This window comes from Anomaloglossus baeobatrachus, chromosome 5 (assembly GCF_048569485.1).
Source record: "Anomaloglossus baeobatrachus isolate aAnoBae1 chromosome 5, aAnoBae1.hap1, whole genome shotgun sequence".
NCBI lineage: Eukaryota > Metazoa > Chordata > Amphibia > Anura > Aromobatidae > Anomaloglossus > Anomaloglossus baeobatrachus.
In genome coordinates, this window is record NC_134357.1 from 391,592,758 (window position 1) to 391,618,242 (window position 25,485).

General features: G+C 42.1%; 1 protein-coding gene across 1 annotated transcript; it reads right to left on the reverse strand.

The window, feature by feature from the left end:
* Window positions 1-414: 414 nt before the first annotated feature.
* On the reverse strand, window positions 415-6,372 carry NEUROD2 (neuronal differentiation 2). Its single transcript, XM_075347658.1, has 2 exons — window positions 6,023-6,372; window positions 415-3,839 (listed from the first exon to the last, which is right to left on the reverse strand). Exon 2 carries the CDS (start codon window positions 3,832-3,834, stop codon window positions 2,767-2,769), a length of 1,068 nt encoding a protein of 355 aa, XP_075203773.1. The 5' UTR covers window positions 3,835-3,839; window positions 6,023-6,372; the 3' UTR covers window positions 415-2,766.
* Window positions 6,373-25,485: the final 19,113 nt, after the last annotated feature.

Below are 25,485 nucleotides of genomic sequence, written 5' to 3' on the forward strand. Positions count from 1 at the left end.
CCTAGAAAACAGAGTTTCCATTTTATTTCCACAAACCCTGGCACCATAAACCAAATGTGACATTTATTTTGTATTTAGCTGTGTATTTACTGGGGCTTCATTATGCCCACCCAAGTCAGCCCAGTGCCCATCTGCACCTTGTGAGCTCTATTTGTGGTTTATTGCTTGCAGCCCAGAGGAACAGCCATTTTGTTTATCCCATGACACCCAGCAAATATGACAAATGTTCGATATTTATTAATTGCCCTCTATAAAGCCTTTTAATTACAAGTTAAACCGTTCACAGGAGAATTGCAGATGTCTCTGCAGGACAAGATGGGGCTGTGGGACGGGGATTCCTCCACCCGAAGGGCAAGGAGCAGGAAAGTTCCTAGACTGTGTCTGCAGCAAATGAAGATTTCATCAGATTGTTTCTTGTTTCAATATTTATTAATCTGAATTAAAATGGACACATACACAACACTTCTTGTGCCCCACGCACTAATTTACCATTTTTTAATTTTTTTTTGTTCTCTACAATTGTCAACATTTACCAGACATAAAAAGTAAAAAAAAAAAACAAAAACTGCTTAAAATAAATAGAATAAAAATAATCTGTTTCAAATAAATACATAAATAAATAAATGTATAAATGTTAAACTTATAATAAAAAAATGTAAATTAAATAATTAAAAATAATAAAGAAAATATATATTAAAATGTCAACAGAATTATAAAGCAATAAGTTACATAATATATAAATACATAAATAAGTAAAAATGTATTATTAAATCATAGAATCGATAGATCAAATATATAGAGAAATCAAATGGAAATGCATCGCCATACAATCCCTTCAGTGTAGAATGCAGAGGATGGCATGACACCCATGGTGACATAAGAAAAGAAACACATACAATTACAGAATAGGAAAGAAATCAGGAACGCAGGGTAAGTGAAAACCTTAGATTTGCATATTTTTAAAACTTTTTTTTTTGTCTCGTTCTCTTTCCCATGCAAAACATCACAGAGCATTTCTGCATGTAAAACCTTCCCTTCCGATCAGATCGGACAGATATCATATGACACACAGGATCAGAAAATAACATTTAGTGATGAACACAATAACAACAACAACAAGCTTTTGTTATGCAGGAGACTGAAATGCAGGTCACGTGTCCCTTTAACCTTTTCACTGCCAGAGGAGACTAAAGGGCTCAATTTCCTCTGGTCCTCGGCGCGTATCACAATTGAAAAGAAATTGCACATTTAACGTGTTTGCTTGGTCCCCTTTAAAATAAACTTTATATAAATTTTCATTTTTTCTTTTATATTTTGCATAGATTTTCCATTGTGTTTCTAACTTCCCCATAGGTTTGCATTTTATTGCTTTCACAAAAATGTCCGCAATTGGATCAAAATTTTCCTTATTCTCCTTAGTTAGTGTTGCAGTAGGCAGGAAAAGCAGTATTCTACCTCTGACACACACACATATATGTATATATATATATATATATATATATTATATATCTATACATATATATTTGTGTATGTGTGTGTGTGTGTGTGTATATATATACATATGTGTATTTATGTATGTGTATATATGTGTGTGTGTATATATATGTATATATATCTAAATATGTGTGTATATATACTGCTCAAATAAATAAAGGGAACACTTTAACAACAGAATGGCATTTTAGTGTTCCCTTTACTTTTTTGATATATATATGTATAATATATATGTGTGTGTGTGTGTAATATATATTTGTGTGTGTGTATATATATATATATATATATATTTGTGTGTGTGTGTATATATATATATATGTGTGTATGTTTCTGTATACACGCGTGTGTATATATATATATATATATGTATATATATATATATATACACACATATATATATGTATATATATACACACACACATATATGTATGTGTGTGTATATACTGTATACAGTGTATACTTCTGTGTATATGTATGTACGTGTGCATATATATATATATGCATATGTATACACACACACACACACAGTGCATATCAGATAGGTGAAGATAAATACAAAGATACAAAGATTGACTGACAGAATATATATATATATATATATATATATATATATATACCCACATTAATTTTCTTAACATCACTTTTTTTTGCAATACCTTGTGGATTGAGAAAGTTCTGGTCCTCTATTGTATATTGCACCTAGGAGGGATCACCCCCATGATCAAGACACATGGCCATGTTGATCGTATGTACAGATAGCAATATATAGGAATACTGTCAGCAGAGGGGACAAGTCTACAGTTATTATTATTATACAGAAACAAGTGCCTAAAACCAGTATAAGTTACATGTGCAAACATGATGTGGCAGCAGAATATGTACATGTGGATGAACTGGAGGGGGATGGGGTGCAGTAATGTCTCACATAGTGTAGGATCACCCTATGCAGACAATAATGGAACATCAAACAGTGATGTTTGTAATGGAGTCATGGTTGTCCAGACAGTAGATAAACCCAACAAAATTCTCGATTGTGCAGTAGTAGTTGCAATCAACATAATTGTATGGAGTACATTAGGAGGAACGCCTTTCAGAACACTATTGTAGGGTGGTTAGGATTACCCAACTGCAAGCAGGGTCAGAAGATTCACCACCATACTAAGACGTGTCTGCACCAATATTTGGCCACCAGGCCTCGTTCTTCTCCATTGTTCCCTTCAATACTCCCATATTTCTTGGCACAAATGCAGAGGTGGAGATAAGTTGGGTGGGTCAGTTATGGAAAAACGCATTGAGTTCCTCATACATGGGGGCCCTATCATGGTGGACGTGCATATCATAAGGCAACAGGTTCTCAGAGTGGACTCCACTTCGCATCCCAGAAGATCCAAAGAGCAAGCTGTGCCCAGCAGGTCTGGAGGATGGCAGGGCAGAATAGTGCATAGAGTAGTGGTAATTTTTATCATTGTCGGGGGATGAGTCCTGTTTAAGGGAGAAGTTGCCATTAACGCACAGTGGTGGACTTAATGGGGCGTCATACTCAGAGCTATTGTAGTCCGGAGACGTGTTACCATACAGTGACTCATAGGTGGCACAGTAGCCATGGCTCCTCAGAGCATGAGTATTGGGCATGGAACTAGACTGGCATTGGGAGCCTGAGAGCCTGGAGCACTGGTAGGTATAGGGGTGCATGGCAAAGGAAGAATTTGGGCCGTGGTACCTCCCAGCTTCTTGACCTTGCTCAGTCAGGAAGTTTCTGGAGTTAAGCTGCAAGCAGCCAGCCACCAGGTTGGTTGTGGGTTGGGAGAGGCCCTTGCACAGGGTTTGCACATATGACACTAAGTCAGGCCTCTTTCCAGACCTAAGAATCTCGGAGAGAGCCCATATGTAGTTCTTAGCTAGCCTGAGAGTCTCAATCTTGGACAACTTCTGGGTCTTGGAGTAGCAGGGCACCACCTTCCTGAGATTGTCCAGGGCTGAATTGAGGTCATGCATGCGGTTCCTCTCCCTGGCATTGGCTTTTTGTCTTCTCACCTTGGACCTCTCCATCCTGGCCTTAGTCATTTTCCTTTTTTTAGGGCCACGTTTCTTGGGCCTCTCTCCCTCAGTTTCCTCTGTCCCCTCCTCCTCCTCTTCCTCCTCATCATCTTCCCCACCAATATCCCCTTCATCCTTGCTCTCACTCATAGAATCCTCATTGTGAACCTCCTGAAGGCTCTTCTCGCTTGTCTCGTCCTTGTCGCTCAGGTCATCATCATCATCATCACAGTCATCAGGCCAGGAGGCAAACTTCTGAACCTCGGGAATAAGACTGGTCTCGCTGAATAGCCTGGTCAACATGATGGCTGGGGATAAAAGATAAGACAAGTTAACATTGGAGATCTCTGGGGAGCACAGAGAGTAATGTCACTCATGACCACCTAACACGCAATGCATTATAGCATAGTAGTCTAAGATCACACATTTATACATCATGACATAAAACGCTCATATACCCAGCATGGTGCTCAGGAGAATCGGTGAATGGGATGTGCCAAAATCTAGGAATACAAAGATAAAGAAATAATAAAAGCACACTATCTATCTATCTATCTATCTATCTATCTATCTATCTATCTATCTATCTATCATATCTATCTATCTATCTATCTATCTATCTATCTATCTATCTATCTATCTATCTATCCATCCATCCATCCATTTATCTATCTATCTATCTATCTATCTATCTATCTATCTATCTATCTATCTATCTATCTATCTATCTATCTATCTATCTATCATGTCTATCTATCTATCTATCTATCTATCTATCTATCTATCATGTCTGTCTATCTATCTATCTATCTATCTATCTATCTATCTATCTATCTATCTATCTATCTATCTATCATGTCTGTCTATCTATCTATCTATCTATCTATCTATCTATCTATCTATCTATCTATCTATCTATCTATCTATCTATCATGTCTGTCTATCTATCTATCTATCTATCTATCTATCTATCATGTTTCTCTATCTATCTATCTATCTATCTATCTATCTATCTATCTATCTATGTTTCTCTCTCTCTCTCTCTCTATCTATCTATCTATCTATCTATATTTATCCATCCATCCATTTTCCATCTAAGACAAGATATATATTTAACTACATGCACCTAATTGTATCAATACGTTTTAATGTTAAGTAATGTTATAAAATAATAAAGAAGAGTTTATAAGAAAAATAAAAATATCAGGGTCAGAAAAATAATTTTTAGGATTATACAATTATATTATTACTATGTGATATTAGCCTTATACAAATTTAATAATATTCATAACTGGGGGTTAAACACTATACAGGTGTACAGAGAAGTTAGCTGCCCACCTTTTCTTGACCCAATAACCTGATACACAATGACCTGACTTGAGGAACCGCAATGTACCAATCGATTCTGTACATACGATCTAGAATGTTTAATGTTAAAGACAATTGTATTTTAATATAAATGATATATTTTCCTATGTCTATTGCAGCCCCCTTATTACCCCCTACTCCAGCAAATCCAGGCGATCTTTCCTGGGCATGATTAGAATTAATTGGCTTTCAATTTAGCCATCACCGCTCCAAATTAAAGCCTGTCAAATAATGTTGATAGATCCAATTATTATTTCATTATAAGATCCCAATTTCCCTGCCCTCTCCGTTTACATGGGGTATATTTATTCTATTAGATAGGTGGCTCCCCAATCACAATACACACGGAATATCCAGGAGAAAGTTCACTACAGCCCAATATTAGGCGGCGATCCTATGTAGCTTCAACAAGATGATCAAAATTTCCGAAATGTATAAAAAAATAAACAAAAATAAATAAAACCGTTATTTTTATTTTTTATCATAATAGAAAACAAATAAAATATATAATGAATACATTTAGTAAAATTTGTAAAATATTTGTACAAATTTATAAATATAGATAGAATACAGTAAGATTAAGAACTGTGTCTGCAGGTATAATTCTAAAAATATAAAAAGAAGAAAAAAGAGAGAAAAAAATGTATATATTTCTATGTACAATATAATAAAAATACGAGCAATAATTTTCCAATCTATGCAAAGAAAGAAAAATAGCAAGACAGAAAAATGCTAAATCTTCAAGTTACTTGCTTCTAGACCTAGATATATAGGAGGTTTTAGGGAATCAGACGGGGGTGCAGGCATCTAGCAGTCAGGATTGGGGTGACACCCGGCATTGTGTTTTCTTTGCCAATTTTCCTCTCTCACGATTCTGTGTATAAATCCACCAGGCTTCCCACTATGTATGAGACAGATCCCCCCAGCCATAGCCCCCTGAGCCCCTACAGAGCCAGGAGATGTCATCATGGCTTTAAGGGTTAATCCCAGATAGATGATGATGGTCTCCATCCGTCCCGATGTCTGCTCCACAATAAGGTAGATCGCAAATAAAATAATACGGATGGAGGATTGTCTCATTCCTCTCTCCAACTTGGAGAAGCCTCCTCTGAACCCAACTTACCTCCAGAGCTAGGCGCTGAAGAAATTTATGACATGGTTCAGATCATCTTCTGGGAGTAGAACAGTCTCCTTGAGGTTCTCAAGCTCCTTCAGAGTGCAATCCAAAAGGAGGAGAGGGTGGCATGTCTACCGAGTCATGGTACCAGCTCTGATGCCAGGCCATATGGTTGGCACGTCATCCGCGGGAGCGATCACACGGGAGCTTCTGATTGACGTGCGGTTGGATTGAGGGAGATTTGGGTCCCTGGGGGGGGAGGACTTACCATCTGTCACTCTCCTAAAAAAAAAAGAAAGGAAGAAAGAAAAAGGGAAGAGAGAGAAATAGATTCTCAAAATCTCTCCATCAATGTGAGCTCTGCAAAATGGGGCAGAGGTATTCACACTAAGGAAGAGGGGGGGCGACATGCCCACCTAACAGAAAGGGGGTGAGCCCAAATTATTAGACAAGGAAGAGCCGGGAAGTTATAAATAGCCAACATGGGAGGGGGGCTGTGTTAAAATTAGGGTGGGACAGAGGGTCATTTTAGAGGGCTTTGCTGTATAGGAGTAAAATATGACAAAACATCGATCCCTGGTACATAAATGATCCAGGTTGTACACAGCATAATAATGTGTGTGCATTATCTGCTAATGAGAGGAATTCTAGTGGATTGATAGATAGATAGATAGATAAATAGATAGATAGATAAATAGATAGATACATGGATAGATAGATAAATAGATAGATACATGGACAGATAGATAGATAGATAAATAGATAGGAGGGATAGATAGATAGATAGAGATAGATAATAGATAAATAGATAGATACATGGATAGATAGATAGATAGATAGATAAATAGATAGATAAATAGATAGGAGGGATAGATAGATAGAGATAGATAGAGATAGATAGATAGATAAATAGATAGATACATGGATAGATAGATAGATAGATAGATAGATAGATAAATAGATAGGAGGGATAGATAGATAGAGATAGATAGATAAATAGATAACATAGATAGATAGAGATAGGTAGAGATCGATATGATAGATAGATAAATAGATAGAGAGATGATAGATATGATAGATAGAGAGATGATAGATATGATAGATAATTATATAGAGATGATTGATAGATAGATAATAGACAGATAGATAAATAGCTTTAGATGATAGATATATAGATAGAGGGATAGATAGCAATGATAGAGATAAATAATGATAGATAGATAGATATAGATAGATAGATAGATGATAGATAGATAGATAGATAAAAGATACATATAGATATGATAGATAATTAGATAGAGATGATTGATTGATAATAGACAGATAGATAAATATCTTTAGATAGATAGATGTAAAGGTATGAAGTAAATTTTATATCTGATGGAAAGAAATTTGATAGAAAATTAGATAAATAATTCTAAAAGAAACTGAACTATATGTAGATAACTTTGGGATAGGTAAATCATAAGTATAGGATAGATAGAAAGAAAGAAAGAAAGAAAGAAAGAAAGAAAGAAAGAAAGAAAGAAAGAAAAAAAGATAGATATTCGAAGTGTCACATGATTATTGTGAGATATTAGGTAGACATTTAGAAGTTGAGGTATGAAGTAGACTTTATATCCAATGAAAAATTAGATAAATATAAGACAAGATAGATAATTGAAATCATACACATATAGACATGAAATAAGCAAATGATAGATATGAAATAGAGATAGAGATAGATAGATAGATAATAGATAGATAGATAGATAGAGGATAGAGAGAGATAGACAGATATGTAGATAGATAGATAGATAGGTAGATAGATAGATAGACAGATAGATAATGGTAAATCATTAAATAGAGGTAGATCATTTTTATAATGTATATGTCTTGCCATGAAATTAATGAAACCTTATAAAGTGACTAATGACTATAACTGTATAATGTTGTAGAAGCATTTCCTATATTCTTTCTTGTAAGAAGTAGAACACACATGTGATAACACTGACACTCTGCAGAGGGATCTGGGTCTCAGGAGGTGACCATGTTTATACAGTGGGTATCATATTGTGTGCAGTGAAAGAGTTAATGAATCAGGTGCTGTTTCTCCCAGCTGGCAGGGTGGGTTCCGTCCGCAGACTCCCAATGTGTGATCGCCACAAAGAGTGGGAATCTCTGCTGTTCCCCATCACAGAGATGTGTGATAGGTATGAAGAAAAGAGATTTGGAGACTTGCCAAAAATCTGCTACAATAAAATCACCCCCACCCCTCACCCACATCACACACCTCCCCCTCCCTCACACATTCACATATATCACTCACACACATACTCATACACACATACATACACATTGAAAGTCCGCCACAAACTGACTATTGTGAGCCTGCAGAGCTTACACTCTAATTATTATGCTCTAGGATCAGGATAACATCAGATGTGCTCATGATGGGCCTTTAGCAGAATCACTATCATGTGGACAAGAGATGAATGATGAAGATCACTATAGCAATATGGGATTCATGAGCAGGACGTAAATGACAGCACTATAGATAATTCTAAAGATCAGAGTGAAAACTTTATGGCCTTTGTTTGGAAGATTCCTTTATGTATATTTGTATGTATGCTAGATGGACAAAACTATTGGGACACCTAGCTATTACACCTACAGGAGCTTCCATGACATCCCATTCTAAATATACAGGCATTAAATTGGTTCCCCCTTTGCAGCTAGAGCAGCTCCCACTCTCCTGAGGAGGCTTTCTATAAAATTTTGGACTGTATGAAGTACTTTTTTCCCATTTATCCAGAAGAACATTTGTGTGGTCAGTCACTAATGTTGGACAAGAGGACCGGGCTCGCAATGTCTGTTCTAGTTAATCCCAAAGATGTTCATTGGGGTTGAGGTCAGGGCTTTGTGTGGCCAGGCAAATTCTTCTAAACCAAACTCACCAACCCATGCCTTCACAGATAGTGAGGCCTAGTCATGCTTCCCCAACTGTTTCCACAAAATTGGAAGCCATAATTGTCCAAGATGCTTTGGTGTACTTAAGCATTAAGATTTCCCTTCTCCGGCACTAAAGGACCTAGGCCTACCACAACAACTCCATAGCGGTATCCCTTCTCCACTAATCTTTACAGTTGGCACAATACAGCTAGGCAGGTAACGTTCTCCTAGTATTCTCCAACCCCAGACTCGTCCATCAGATGTCAGATAGATAAGTGTGAAGCGTCACTCAGCAATACAGGTTTCTACTGATCTCATGTGCAGTGGTAGCATGCTTTATATTGCTTCATCTGATACCTGGCATTGTGCTTGGTGATGTAAGGCTTGCTTCTCGTCCATGAAAACACTCAGCTTGTGTACAGTTTTTCTGCTGAGGTTTTGACTCTGCAGTTATTGAATCAGCAGAGATTTGGTGACTTTATGGAGTATTCTTCTCAGCACTCAGGGACCTCATTGTGTAATGTTATGTGGTCTCCACATGTGGTCTTCTCCTTCCAATAATGCCACTAACAGTTGATCATGGAATATTTAGAAGGGAAGAAAATGTCAGGAACTGACTTGTTACAATGGTGACTCCTACTACAGGACCACGCTCAAGTTCAGCAAGCTCTTTAGTACCAGCCATTCTTTGTAATGACAGACTGCATGGCGAGGGGCTGGATTACTGTATATACATCTGCAGCAAAGGGACTGAATGAAAAACCTGAACTCACTGATTAAGAGGTGTGTTGTCATACATTATGGGCATATACAAGAGTGTGCGAAAGGTTTGAGATATGAGTAAGGATCTGTTAGATCCGAAACGTGTCATCTGTTTCCCTTTTAATGGAGTCTTAACCATGGAATTTTAAAATGTGAAATAAAGTCTTGGAATTTTTTATCATTAGGGATTGAGGGATTTTTCTTGGATTTTTTTGGATTGCAAAAGGTTTAGGGAGGTGTGACAAAAATGCTGCAAGAATGCTTTAGGCCACGTACACACGTTGAGTATTTCGTGAGCTTTTTAAGCCAAAACCAGGCGTGAGTAAAAAGTCCAGAAATGGTGCCATGTTTCTATTTTCCTCTGATTGTCCCACTCCTGGTTTAGGCTTATAAATAATGAGGTAAAAAACTCACCAAATACTCAACGTGTGCACAAGGCCTTAGGTTACTTGCATTTTTTACGTGCAGTTTTATTCTATTTTTGGCCATTCGGTTTTGGTCTCCCCTTGTTTTTCATATATGTTGGTATTTCACTTTGACAAAACTTTCTTGATATAGTCATGTGCGGATTACGTGCGTTTAACGTGTTTCGGCTGGAGACATGCACGAAAAATGCATGTACATTTTTTTACCAGCGTTTTTTCTGCATCTAATGCAAGTCTATGAGAAACATCAGCACATAAAACTCAGGGTACCAGCAAGAGAGACTGAGATGTTGTACACAGTCTTATAAGAAAAAATAAAAATAGAAATGTTAATGGTTTATTTTTATCAATTAAGAAAATGCAAAGTGAATAAATAAAAGAGAAAGCTAAATCAAATCAATATTTTGTGACCATCATTTGCCTTCAAAGCACCATCAGTTCTTCTAGGTGCACTTGTACAAAGTTGATGATTTTGTAGGATTATAGTAAGGAGTGTACGAGTAACCAATTATACTGTACTGGTGATAATGATCATCATTTCATCTGTTGGTTGAAACACAGTCAGTAAAGGGTTGTCCAGGTTGTCATCAATGTCTGCAGTTGCTATAAGTGATTGCATACCTCTGAATCCTTTCAGTGTGCAGAATGCACACTGTCAGAATTCTCTGGTGCTGGCGGTGAGAGCAGGCGATAATGTGATCACAAGTGTACAAAATGCATACTTCCTGCTATATTCTAATGTGCCGCCCCCGTGCTAGCAGCCAGGCTGCTCGGATCCGAATCCGAGGTGGCTCGAGAGGTCTCCAGACCCAGGGGTTGTGCGGCCACTCAAATGAAGGGAGTATTTACAGGGGATTGTGTTAGAGTTCGTGACGCCACCTGTGGTATGTGGTAATTTGGAGTAACACCGCTGCAGTTGGGAGTACCCGGTGGTGATGGAATGGGGCAGCCAGGTGTTAGAACCCTCCACAGGTAGGGGGAATGTCCCGGGACTTGGTGATGGTGAGGGGGAGTGCCGTTGGGTGTGGAGGTGTCACTTGCGTACTCGCTCAGTCCATTAAGCTGACACCGATAACTGGATAAACCAAAGTTCTGGATACCGCTGCCGCTGAAGGGAGTTAGTTTGGGTCCCGTCCCCAATGGTGCTGCCTGGTGATCCGTGACCTGCCTCCTGGCACTAAGTCTACTCCTCTGTTGGTCCCGGTAGTATGGAACTTGCCGGGTCCCGCTCCCCACTATGGCTAAGTGTGGGAGCTTGCTCTCAGGGTTCACGCTTGGGATTTTCTGGACTGTTTTGGTGGAAAGTCCTATCCCCTTGTTGCGTTAGTACCCCGATTTTGGAGCGGGTGGAGAGCGGATCTTGAAGGCACCGTTCTCGTCGGGTAAATTGTCAGGTTGCCTGAAGCTACTCCCTGACCTAGGGTCCACGTACCCCGTCGTGCCCTGGTCCCAGCCCGGTGATGGTGCAAGGCCGCCGGCTGTCCTCCTCGACAGGTCCGTGCCCCTTGCCCCGATCCCCTGCGATCGGGGGTCCAGCTCCTCTGGGCCCAGACCACCGTCTGCCACCTTGATAACTTCCTAGGAACCCTGCTCCTGACCTCCTCTCTCCTTCACTTCCAACACTACACTCTCCCCACTCCTGACACTCCTGACCTCCCCTAACCAACCCCCCAAGTGGGTGACCCTATTCCACTCAGGCCGTCCACTGGTGTGTCTGGTGGGTGTGGTGCAGAGTGTACCTAGGATTTTGATTAGCTGATGTAGGCAACACCATGTAGTTGGGGACCCATAACCAAGAAGGAGGTGGATATTCAATGGGAGGGCAGAGTGTGCAATACCCTGTGACGACCTGATAGTCCAGGGGCGTCACACTAACAAGATATGCATGGCCTTGCAAAATACAAGTGAATTGAGAAAGGCTGTGCATATCTAGTTGATCAGATGACTACCTTCTCTTGCCGCTGGCACCGAAGAAACCTGACAATGTGCAGTCCATACGTTCTGAGGATCCAAAAATCTGCAGTCACATAAAGTTATTGCTGACTTTCATAACAAACCTTGACAACCCCTTTAACTGAAACAGATACAGCTGTGTAGGAGGAGGCTTTGAACTGGGTGAGGGACAGACAAACTCTGCTACAAAAGGTATGTTGTGGAATACAGTTTATTGACACAGGCCATACATCATACCAAGGACAACATCTACAAGGAGTTTGTATGTTCTCCCCGTGTTCGCATGGGTTTCCTCCAGCTTCTCCTGCTTCTTCCCGCACTCCACAGACATATTGATAGGGAATGTATATTGTGAGCCCCAATGGGGACAGTGATGATGGTCTATACAGAGTTGTGGAGTAAAAAAAAATAAATTGCAAGACTGTGCATACCAACCATAAGCACAGATTCAACAAGGTCTCTCCAGGCAAAGATTTCACAGGAGACTGGGGTTTGAAGATGTGCTGTTCAAACTCTTTTGAAGAAGTACCAAGAAATAGAAAATATTGAGGACCATGGATGCAGTGGTCAGCCAATGAAACTCAGTACAGTAAATGAAAGAGACATCGTGTTTACTTCCCTTGTGAAATCTAAAGATGTCCAGCAGTGCCAATAGATCAGAACTGGCAGCAACCAGTGGTACCCAGCTATAACCATCTACTGTTTGGAGGAGTCTGGCCAGATGTTGTCTTCCGCTAAGAATTCCAGCCAAAAAGCCATATCTTCAACATGCAAACAAGGTTAAGTGACTTACCGTATTTTTCATTTTATAAGATGCACCATAATATAAGAAGCAAGCCAAATTTAGAGAAAAAAAGGGGGTAAAAAAAATATGGGGTCCGTTTTATAATTCAGTATCTTACCGGAGAGGGGGCGGCAGCGGTGGAGGAGTGGGGTCACAGGAGGCAGGGGCGGTGGTGGAGTAGGGGATGCTGTGGGTGGTGCAGTGGGTGTCCCAGATGCTTGCTGTGGGCACAGAAGCAGGAGTAACATCCAGAAATTGTCAGCGGTGTGGACTTCAAAGAAATGGCACCTAAGGTTGGCGTGTGTGCAGTTTGAGCTATTGGCTCAATGACAAGCTGAAATCTCAGCTGCGCATGCGCCACCGCCGGGGCCATTTTCCTTAAGTCCGCTGCAGGGAGATCAATGGGTTGGGGGCAGCACATGCACAGATGAGATCTTGAGCTGAGTGCACGCGCCATTATTTGAAGGCCGCACCTCTGACATTTTCAGAATGGCGGACCCTTGCCTCACAACCTGCAGCACAGCCCCCAGCACAGCACACCGCCTGCAGTAAGCTCAAAGCACAGTGCACCGCCCGCATCACAGTGAAACGCCTGCAGCATCTCCCCTGCCTCTTGTGACTCCTCTCCACCACCCCCTTTTAAGCTACACTCGGATTATAAGACAAACCCCTCATTTTCCTCCTAAATTTTTGGGTGGAAAAGTGCATATTATAATCTGAAAAATACAAACTAAAAAGGAGAGAGCGCAATAGAGTTTTACCAGATTAAAAATAGTGGTGTGTGAAGGATAACACTCACCTGGCAGGGTTGTGGAAAGGCACAACCCCTATGAAGGTATAAGTAATAATGGGGGCTGCCGCAGTCCCTTGTGGGTTAATATTCAGTGCAGGGGAGAAGGATCGGGTTTAACGCTGCGCTATCGCCAATAAGGAAAAAAATGTTGATTAATGATAATATCTTTATTCCAGAAGTCGACGCGTTTCTGGGATTCAGTTTCTATCTTCAGGACCAAGAGAATCAACAATATATCATTATATTGTTGATTTTCTTGGTCCTGAAGAAGGGTGACTGGATTCCAGAAACACGTCGACCTAAAAATAAAGATATTATCATTAATCCACAATTTTGTTCCTTATTGGCGGTAGCGCAGCGTTAAACCCTATTCTTTTCTCCTGCACTGAATATTAATCTGAAAAATACGGTAACTTTGCATAAAAACATAGGAACTGAGGTGCAAAGACGTATCAGCAGATACTTTGGACTGAGGAGTCAAAATTTGAACTATCTAGTTGCAACGGAAGGCAGCTTGTACATTGAAGGCCTGGAGTGCGGTACAAAAATAAGTGTCTACAGGCAACAGTAAAGCATGATGGAGGTTCCTTGTACATTTCGTGCTGAATTTCAGCAAACAGAATAGCGGAATTGGTCAGAATTAATGTTGTCCTCAATGCTGATACTTATCCATCATGCAATATAATCAAGGAGGCGTCTGGTTCCAAATTTATTCTGCAACAGGAAAATGACCCCAATCATGCAAGCAATGTCGTTAACAAGTATCCTCAGCTAAAAGAAAACAAGGATTCCTGAGAGTGGTGATATTATCCCATGAAACCCTTAATCTTAACATGATCAGTTCTATCTGGGATAAAATGAAAAGACAGACACATGCACAAGCCAACATCTGCAGAATATCTGTGGTTACTTCTCCAAGGTGTTAGGAAAAACCTCCTCGCTGAGTTCCTTTAAAAACTGTGTGCAAGTGTACTTTGGTGGAAAATTGATGCTGTTTTAAAGGGAATATGTCACCATATTGACCTAGCTAAATTATTAATATGGGCATACAGGTTATAGAATGCTGAAAAATGTCACCTGTCTGCATCATATCAGATGCCTTGTTATGGATAAATCATCTTTTATCAGTTTATGTTAATGAGCTTTTCCAGGCTATGGGGTGTTACTGTTTTTAAACATTATATTTGAAAGCCTGAAGTCTTTAAAAGAATGTTCAAAAGCTTGAACATGTTAACCGCAAGTTGCTTTCTTAAGGCTCTTTCACACATCCGTACAATTCAGTCCAATGTCGGATTTCAGTGCATGGACTGGCCCCTGATCTCCCAAACCAAGCGTGACAGCCTCATAGAAATATATAAAACTGTCACGCTCAGGATTGGAGAGCCATGGCCAGTCCGTGCATGGAGATACAACATTGGACCGAATTGTACGGATGTGTGAAGAACCCTTATACAAATTAATAGGTCCACTCTTTTGATCATTTTGCTAGTTCTTTTCGCTCCATTTTTGAGTAAAAGATGTAGTGTGCATTTACTTTTCAGCATTTTTTTCTATAATACTATATGTGTGGTGTAAAACCCAAAAAACTGCATCTCCACATAAAATATAGTAAGTGTGAACAGGTGCCAGCTGCTATAACTACACAAAACAAAAACAAAAGGTACAGCAGCCCTCTGTATGCACCAAGACATTTGAAAACATAGAATACATGAAATTTAAACTGCATTAATGCTATATAAAATATAGGTTCTTAGCTCAAATATTGGCCAATTCTTGTGTGACCATCAACCACAGCAAGGTGACCTTTCTTTGATGGGACCCTACCCTAGTGTCATGCCTCTTCTGGACTAAAGGTCTATAAATATATGGGCAGATAGGATCTGGCACTAATTAAAACCACTCTGGGGTGATGGGCAGCGAGCACATTCAAAATAGGAGACTGTCTATACCTCTAATATATATGTGTGATGTGTATCTGTTATGTACCGTGTCTTTCCAAAAATAAGACAGGGTCTTATATTATTTTTGTTTCCAAAAAAAGGATTAGGGCTTATTTTTGAGAAAGGGCTTATTTTCTTTCCATGAACAAAAATCACACATTTATACTTCAATTTACCTTCAAGGTGTATGGCCAGCTTCAGCTTGAAGGTGTATGGCTAGCTTTAGGGTTAGTAACCTTAATCCTAACTTACATTCACATTTGCTGGTGCAGTATCAGTGTCTCTTATGGTAACTTACTGGCACTCTCAAAACACATAGTTACACTTACTGGCACTCTCAAAACTTTGGGTGGCAGTGGCACTCTTCTTCTCTATGCGACCAGGAGGGGGCAGAAGGCGGGAGTCTGGTGCGGGACTTGGGGACGGTAGATGTGACATCACACATGGCTGCTTCTGCGGGAGAGAGCAGGACTGGCCGAAAGGCAGGATCAGAGAGGCGGAACACAGGAGGCAGGAGGTGGGACCGTGGAGCAGCAGCTAAGCCTATACCGTAGCGCAGTAGCAGCCGGGAGGTGGGACCCAGAAGTCAGCATTCGGGAGGCGGGACTCGGAGTGGCTACTAAGTAAACATCATAGCGCAGTAGTGGCCAGGAGGCAGGAACCCAGTAACAACACTCAGGAGGTGGGACTTGGGAGCGGGAGAGCAGATTTTACCCTGCCATGGTGGGAGGAAGTGTCAGGATGATTTGGGAGATACATTATGCCTATTCCAGTGCCTCCAGTGTTAGGTTATGTGTTGTGAATGTCGTCTGTGTGGGTGCTGTTTTGGAGATCCCTCTGGTGGCCAGGAATGGTAGTGAAGCTCAGTCTGAGTCTGTGACTCAGACAGGTGTCGGCGTTAATGGTGAATTAAGGAAGTCCTATTGCAGACAAGCCTGGTGTATATAGGAGAGCACTTTTTGTCTTGCTGGGCCGGTGTTTCCCTGTGCAAGACCTCTGCAGATAAGTTTGAAAGCTTTTGCTTTGCTTCCTGGTTTACACCTTAGGGTGTTTGTTTTTCTTTTTGTTTTGAATCTGTTTTCTTGCAGGTGAAGATTTACTTTTCTAGTTTGGTGAGCATGGGGGTTCCCCCTATGCTAGCTCTTCTGCAAGAAAAGGGAGATTCTCCCTGTCAAACTTGATTATTTGCACTTTTGTATTTTTTGTGCTCTTTTTGGTATTTTGTTTCTCCCATTATTTACAAGAGTACCTGATATAGTGGGGGTGAGGTCGTTTGACCTCCAGGGCCATTTTTACTATCAGGAGATTGGTATTTTTCTGCAAGGTTTTGTAACTGAACGCAATCAGTTTCCTTTTCTTTCCTTTGTATCTAGGTAGTCGGGCCTCACCTTTGCTAAATCTATTTTTCCTATATGTGTATCGTGTTTTCCTACATTACCGTAATCTCTATATGTTGGAGGCTGTCTATTCCTTTGGGGACTTTTCTGAGGCAAGGTAGATTTCCTCATTTCTATCTGTGAAGTGTAGCTAGTTTCTCCGGTATGACGTGGCGTCTAGATGTTTAAGAATGCTCCACGCCTGCTTCTAGTGTTGTCTGATAGTTAGAGGATTGCGGTCAGCTCAGGTTCCAACTACTCTTGATTTACTTGGTGTTTTTCTCCTAATGAGATTTTTTTGGAATCTTCTACGGTTACCGGATCATAACAGTTATGTCTCCGTGATGTTAGTGACATAACCTAGCGCTAGAGGCACTGATTAACTTGGGCTTATTTTTGGAGTAGGGCTTATATTTTATACTCCAAAAATCCCTAAAAATCAAGCTAGGGCTTATTTTTGGTGGAGGGTCTATTTTTGGAAAAACACGGTAATCTGGCGGCATGTGTGTTTTGACTTTGGGCATGTGTAACTTTGTGTTATATAACACTGTTTGTGTAATTAGTTGTGGATATTTACTTTATGTTTTTGTGTGATATGATCTTGCTATGTCTTCAGTGTTACAGAATGTTACTGTGTATGTTTTTATGCATTTGTATGACCTTTGTACCGAATCTGAGGACACATCTCTGCTGTTCTCTATCTATCCTTACATAAAACGACCATGTAAATGACCTTATTAACTACTATAGCTGATTACATTGAGCCAATAATTCCTCCATCAGAGGCTCCGAATTATATGATAGATCTGCTGTGTCCTTGCCAGTCCCTGGGCATGTCACCTCGGATGTCACCTCATGTCCGACTTGGGCAGTAATAGGGAGAGCGCTACTACATGGGGTTTAATACGTTTGCCTTTGACAGACGCATTTCTTGCCAACTAATTCCCTTGATACCTCAGTCAGAACTCTGCCCACCTCTTACCCTTCTGGCACACGTCTCTCTTTTTAAATACATCTTAATTTAAATTTAGACTGGCTTTATAATGGAGGATTATTGATTTACAAACATTATTTATACATTACCAAGATGTTTAGCAGCACTGCATGCACTCACATCAATCCTAAACCCTTCTTCCTTCTCACAATCTTATTCTTATACAGTATATAAGCACCTTAAAGGGGCTGTTTAGCATTAAGATAACAAGGCTGATTTTTGTTCTATCTTGATATAGCCCCGCACTAGTTTATGGATCATGTCCGGTTTTGCACCTCAGCTCCATTAGAGTAGAGTAAACTGTGCAACAACACACACAAATTATGGACAAATTATGGGCATATGTGGAGCTGTTTCTGGAAGAAAAGTGCATTATTTTTCTAAGTCAACCAACGGAGGGGCAACTTAAGGATTTTTTGTGTTGTTGTTGAGATAATACACAATTGCATAGACCCAGTGCTGAAATTCTATTGGTGGTGATTAAAGGGGCTATCCATTTTATTTTAACAAATGTATTGACACTATGATTTTGTGACCCTTACAAACATGTACAAGTTACAAGTTCTTCTCATTAACTTGTTAGTGAGGCCTTTGTCACAGACTGTACAGCTCTCCTTTCGATGTAATGGCTGCTAATAGAGGAGCATGTGACTACAAGGAGGAGCAAGTCAACCGTACATAGGTATCCTCCCGTGGAAAAACACTTCACATCAGAAAACTGTTTTTCAATCGGAGGGATACATCCAACCTAAGCTTGTTTTTTCCCAAGAGACGCGCTCTATGGGTTGCTATGTATTCTTTTGCCAGACTGGATATGCTTATGTCGCGGGCGGAGGAGGGGACGCTGCGCTCTCCCTACTGCTCGGGTCCGGCCGCCGCTGCTGCTGCGGCCTGCTGCTGCTCGGTGGCTCGAGCGATGGGCCGGATCCCGGGGACTCGAGCGGCGCTCCTCGCCCGTGAGTGAAAGGGGGATTGGTTTTGGGAATTTATTGTCCGTGATGCCACCCACGGTTGTGGTGATTGTGTGGACACCACCGCTGCTCTGTATGGGGATCCCGGGAGCGGTGACAGGAAGCAGCAAAGTTGTTAGTTCTCCCCTCCGTGGGTAGGGGATGGTTGTCCCGGGGCCCAGTGATGAGGTGGGGGATGAGGGATGGCAGGGCCGGTGCAGGGCCTGGTGAGGTGCAGGGTCGCGGGGGCAGCGCTGTGCCACACGGCACGGTGGTACTCACTCAGCCTGAGACGGTGACACAGTTCTCGGTAAAACACACGGCTGGAAAGACGGTTCCCACGGACGGCTGCTGTTGCTTTTCCCCGGTAGTTGACGGTGACGGTCTCTGTCCCTGCACCTAGTGAAATGTTGGTAGCGATGGGTTCCCACCGGTAACCCGCTCCCCGGCTTGGATATGGGCCGGAGGAGCCCCTCTTTGCCCGCAGGCGCTGGCCCTGAGAAACTGGTGCCTTGGCGGTGGCGGTGTCTCTCTCCTACGGTTGGACTGTTGCCTTCAATCGGGACTTAGTTGTTGGGAGACCTAGGAGGTCCCCTTCACTGACGGATTTGGCAAATTCACGGCGACTCCTAGCCTTGCCGGGATCCAAAAGGCCCCTGCCAATGGTGCTGGCTTCTCCTTGTGTACCGGTCCGGTACCGCCAGTCCACCACCCGTCCGCGGTCCTTACGGTAACTCCGATCAGCCTCCACTGCAGACGGTCACCGCCGTCTGCTAACCTTGCTGTCTCAGTCCGGGGCACACACCCGGACCAACTTCAGGCTCTCTAACTGTCACTTTTCCTCCTTCTGCTTTCACTGCACAACTACTCTTTCTCCTCTCCAAAACTAATCTCTATCTGCCTGGTTTTCCTGCCTCCAGGACTGTGAACTCCTCGGTGGGCGGATCCAGCCGCCTGGCCCACCCCCTGGTGTGAACATCAGCCCCTGGAGGAAGGCAACAAGGATTTTTGGTGTAGCTTCGGTGTACCTATCCGGGGTGTAGGGTGTGGTGGTGTCATGACCTGTGACCCCTGGCTTGCCCAGGGCGTCACACTTATTCTATGAAAACATTTCTGCCAGTGTGGAGCCACGCATTACCTTCTGATGCAGGACGCCGCAGGGTCTCCACGGGCTTGGAACTCTTCTGGTGACAGGTAGGTTACCTTCAATGGGGGATTCGTGACGCCACTCTCGGTATTTGCGGTCAGGGGTGACCGCCACTGCAGTTTAGGGGACGCCTGGGGCTTATGTTAGGTGCAGTCAGTTGTTGTGGCCTTCCGAGAGTGAGGCTGGCCCCAGGGCCCAGTGTAAATGTGTAGTATCACAGGTCGCAGAAGAACTCACACACGAGCAGCAAAGTCTTTCAGGGTTTTTACTCACTTTCAGATGGTAGCTGTGAGTCAACCCGGGCGATGCTATGATGAACCAGAAGGAACCAGGTATCCCTTCGGCTGATGTAGGGGTGACTGCTGACTCGACTTCCTAGCCCTTCTTGTTTTGAGGTGACCCCGACTTGAAGTCTTGCTGGGATCACCTAGGGAAGTTGCTTCCGCCTGTTCTCCCCTTTCTGGCCCGTTAGCGGGCAGCGTGGACCAAGTAATTCCGGCTGCTTGCCTTCTGTCACTTATGGGCCCTCTCGTTGCTGCTGTAGCTGCGGACTCTGTGTAGGTTGGTGAGGTACATAATGGGCCCTCACCAGCAGGTTTGGCAGGCCAACTGAATGGGCCCCTGCTCTGGGGACCTGTAACCCCGTGCGGGCTCAGTCCACCGGCAGTCCCCTTACTCAGCCACCTCTCGGCACTCCGGCCTTAGGTGGTTTTCAGGTTCAGTTCTCCCCCGCCAGCAGCCACTACAGGTGCAGTGTCTGCCTAGCTACTCTGCGCTCCTCTCTCACTCTCTCTGAGCTTCACTAGCCGTCTGGCTCACCACAACCTCCCCTCTGTGCCTGCCTCTGCACACTCCTCGTTTCCAGGTTCACCACCCACCACTAGCTGGAAGGCGAGGGTCACGCCCCCTCCCTGAGTCTGCTCAGGGGTCCCCTCTAGCTGTGTGTGCGTTCCTGGTTACTAGAGTCTGTGTTTGTCCACACCCTAATCAGCCTTCAGGATTACCTGTATTGTACTGACCCGGCATGGGTGCAGTACTCAGTGGTGCCTGGCCAGGTCAGGGGCGTCACACCAGCCTTTGTGAGGCAGCCATACGGGGTGGCTCTGATTTATCTTAGAGACCCTACTAAGACATGGTTGTCCACAGAATAGCATAATCACCCAAGGCCAAATTTGCATAACATTTGTTTCTCAATTGTTAAGAACAGACCATTTTGGTTCAGTATATGAAGAATTTCAGTCATTTTTCATCCATGTTTCATCAGTTTATCTTGTATGCAATAAAAAACAAAAACAAAACTGATGGAGGTTTCTCAAGCTTCTTCTAGCAAACAGACAGTGAAAAATGGACAACACTCGAATGCACCTGGAATGGCTTCAGTGTACTGTCCATTCTTCTATTCATTGACTAATCTAATTGAATCAGCAAGCTTTTTTTGTAAAACAAATCGGAATAGGACATGCCTATTTTCTTTCATGAGGACCATCAGCCAGCAAAAACAAACGACCTGATATGTGAATAGCACCAAAGAATATGTGTCAGTTTGCTGTCAGTGAAAATCATCAATTGCATACTGTTATGCGCCCTAAAGTGCACATGTGGTAAATAACATAAAATAAGGTCTTACTTAAAACTACTGCACCTGACCTGCCCGGTTCTTGTAGACCAGAGGTCCCAGCTGTGCAGTCTCGAAATGCCCCTGCACAGACTGAAACAACCCTAACTGGATGACTCAGATGACCATTCAGACCTTTGCTTCCTAAGCGGCCATTGAGGGTTCCATGTACTTCCTTAACCCTAGAACGTGCAACCATAGAACTCAACAACAGAAAACAAGTAACCTAGCAGGCCTGCGAGGCCCCAGGTATGCGTGCTAGGGTTAAGAATCTGGGGAAAGGTGCAGAGTAATATAAGGTAGACCAAAAGTTACAATCTGTCAGGAGAAAAACAAGACAAACAGGCTGTAATTTCAAGCAGAGTCCACTCCAGAAATATTACCAATGGGAAATGGGAGCCCAGGAAACTTTAAATACTGATTAGGCACACTAAATTACACCATACGAAACACTTGTTGACAGAAAGGCAATGAACACACAAAGTGTCCACACAGGGACAAAGTGTTCAGAACCAATATAGCGACTGTACCTGACTGCAGAGCAGTGGAGAAGCAAATTAAATCAAGATCAAATCCGAAGCAAAACACATACGTCCAACCTATTGGGTTTAAACTACATTTTTGTCCAATGTGCTAAGGGCTCAACTGAGAGCACATTGATCCAAAAATAACCAGTGTGTAAATACACACTGGTAGACAAAAAGCAGTATGCTCTAGTCTGGCCCATTTAAAGGGCTTTAAAGCGGGCTTTACACGCTACGATATATCTAATGAGATGTCGGCGGGGTCACGTCGTAAGTGACGCACATCCGGCATTGTTAGTGATATCGTAGCGTGTGACAGCTATGAACGAGCAGAAATACTCACCTTCTCGTTCATCGTTGACACGTCGCTCATTTTCTAAAAATCGAACGTCCAGTTGTTCAATGTTCTTGAGGCAGCACACATCGCTCCGTGTGACACCCCGGGAACGATGAACTGCAGCTTACCTGCAGCCGCCGCCAATGCGGAAGGAAGGAGGTGGGTGGGATGTTTACATCCCGCTCATCTCCGCCCCTCCGCTTTTATTGGGCGGCCGCTGTGTGATGTCGCTGTGACGCCGAACGTCCCTCCCCTTCAGGAAGTGGATGTTCGCCGCCCACAGCGAGGTCGTTTGGAAGGTAAGTACATGTGACGGGGGGTTACAACATTGTGAGACATGGGCAAGAAATTGCCCGTGCCACACAAACGATGGGGGCGGGTGCGATCGCAAATGCGATCGCACGAGAAATCGAAACATGTAAAGCAGCCTTTACACTACTCTGACAATCCCTTCTCAATTATATTGTTTCCCCTTTTTAAAATAATAAAACGTATACTCACCTCCATCGGTGACGACATTGCCTCTTTCCGAATTGTGTTTCTGTGTTCCGTCCCGCTATCCCTGCAGCCAATCAGTATCCACATAACTCTTTCCACCTTCGGACAAATCGATTAGATCATGAGAAAATGAGCGCTGCTACATATTGCTTTGCTGCACACATGATTTTCAATTGGCTGTTTTATGGGTGAATGAGTCCTTAAAATGGACCTGTCATCAGGATAAAAGGGACTAGTTTTTGAAACTTATTTGATTTTTTGCTGCTTTCTTGAATATTAGAATTTTCTATTTTAAAATCCATCATACGGTTCCAGAGATATGAGTTTTTTTATTTTGTGCTAATTTTTTTAGGTGTTTTGGAAGGGGGAGTGTCTCACAGGGTAATTTTGCCGAGCAGCTAAAGCTCCGCCCCAGAGGATCCGGTGAGCTGCGCTCTCTTGGGATTAAATATTATGGCCCATTTCTCTGGAAGAGTATGGCAGATTTACAAACATCAAAAAAGGAAAGCAGCTGGAATAAAATAAGACTAAAACCTGAGCACTTTTAAACTCATGAGAGTTTTTTTTTGTATTTAGAAGAATATTCCCCAATCTATGGCTCTCCAGCTATTGTGCAACTATAGCTCCAATCAGCCAATGTATTAAAGGTGCCCCTAAAAACCCCAAAATTTAATAGTTTGGATAAATTGCATTTTTTACACAATGCTGCTATTGAAATGAGGCGAGTTTGTCAGTTTATACATTTGGTTATAAATTCAGTATTTACCACTGGCTATTCCCTGGTGTGGTAGATGTGTGTGAAGCGCAGGTTAATCAGACAGCTGCAGCACAGACTAGGATCTAGCTGAAATCCAAAATGCAGAGCAGAATATGATTTGCATATGACATACTTATATTATTAATATTATGCACATAAAAAGCTAGAACCCTTTTAGGGCTTCACCTTTGTTATGTCCAGTATTGAAAAGGGGCTGTAAACATATTAGACCCCATGTACACGAGTCCCTGTGGTTCCATACTACCGAGTATGCCGTTGGATGGCGACTCCCTATGCACCGCATTACATATGTTCTCCTTTAGAAGCATAAGCTCCATCATACGGCATTAGAAGGATATGGTACAATGTATTTTCTGTTGGATTCACACAGAATCATACAACTTTTTTTCCATTTTTCCCTCTATTAAGTTGGAGCCATAAGACGGTGCCACAAGGCTGCATTGACTTCTATTGGTGCAGTAATATCTCTCATGATAAATAAATAGGAACTTGTATGAAAGTTGAAAATCATCACAATCACAACATTTTTTTTATATCTTTCTACTTTTATGTCAAAATGTTACAAAAGTGCCACATATACTGTATGTATTATCCAGATCACTTACAGCCAATCTAATAACAAGTGGTCTTCAGGAAATGTTCGAGTTATAGTTGGATTGCAGTTTGCTGTGATTATACCGTCACATGTTGTGTTTTTGTCGCGTTTGCTCCTTGTGCTTTTGCTATTTACAAAAGTAAGCGAGATTTCTGATATGTTAATTCTTACAGCGATTTTAAAACTTTCAGATGAAAATGAAAAATGGCCACTTTCACACGTCAGTGAAAATCCCACACATTTTTCACTTACATGTTAAAGATGCATATGGGCCTCAGTGTGCCATGATTTTGGCACACATATGTTCTCCATGTGCTATCAGTGATAGCACACGGAAATCAGGGACTTCTATACTCACCTGTCTCTGTGGTGCTGATGTCTCCGACTCTGCTGTTTCCGGCCGCTGCTGCTTCTGGATAGCTGTTCAGTGAATATTCATGAGCATAATTAGCTGGCCTGGAAGCAGGAGACAGCAGTGGCCAAAGACAGCAGTGCTGGAGCCAGGTGAGTATAAAACTCATTTTATTTCAAAGATACAATTTTCTCTGGTACGTGTTCCACGGATCACACCACTGTGTGGTCCGTGTGACATCAGTGATGCTGGAGAAAAACAGACATGTGTCCGTGCGGAGCACACGGACACACATGTACGCCGCAGAGAAACACAGTCAGAGAGAACTCACTGATGTGTGTGCAGACCCATTGATTTTAATGGGTCTATATATGTCAGTGATTCTGGTACATATAAAAAAAACAACATACAGTACGTACCAGAATCACTGAAGTGTGAAGGAGACCTTACATAGCGTTTTTCCTGCCAACACTCTGGGTTTCTCAGCAGAAAAATTGCTACAAATACTAAACGCACACATACCGTGGACATCTGGCTTCAATTACTTCCAATTATCCTTTAGGCATCATTCATAAAGAATGGTACGAGTATTATCAGTGTTTTGGAGCCGAGTGCCGTCAGTATTTTGCAACCGTGTGCCATCAGTTTTTGGTCAGTGTGCCATTAGTTTTTGGTCCGTATGCCATCAGTATTTGGTCTATGTGCCATCAGTTTT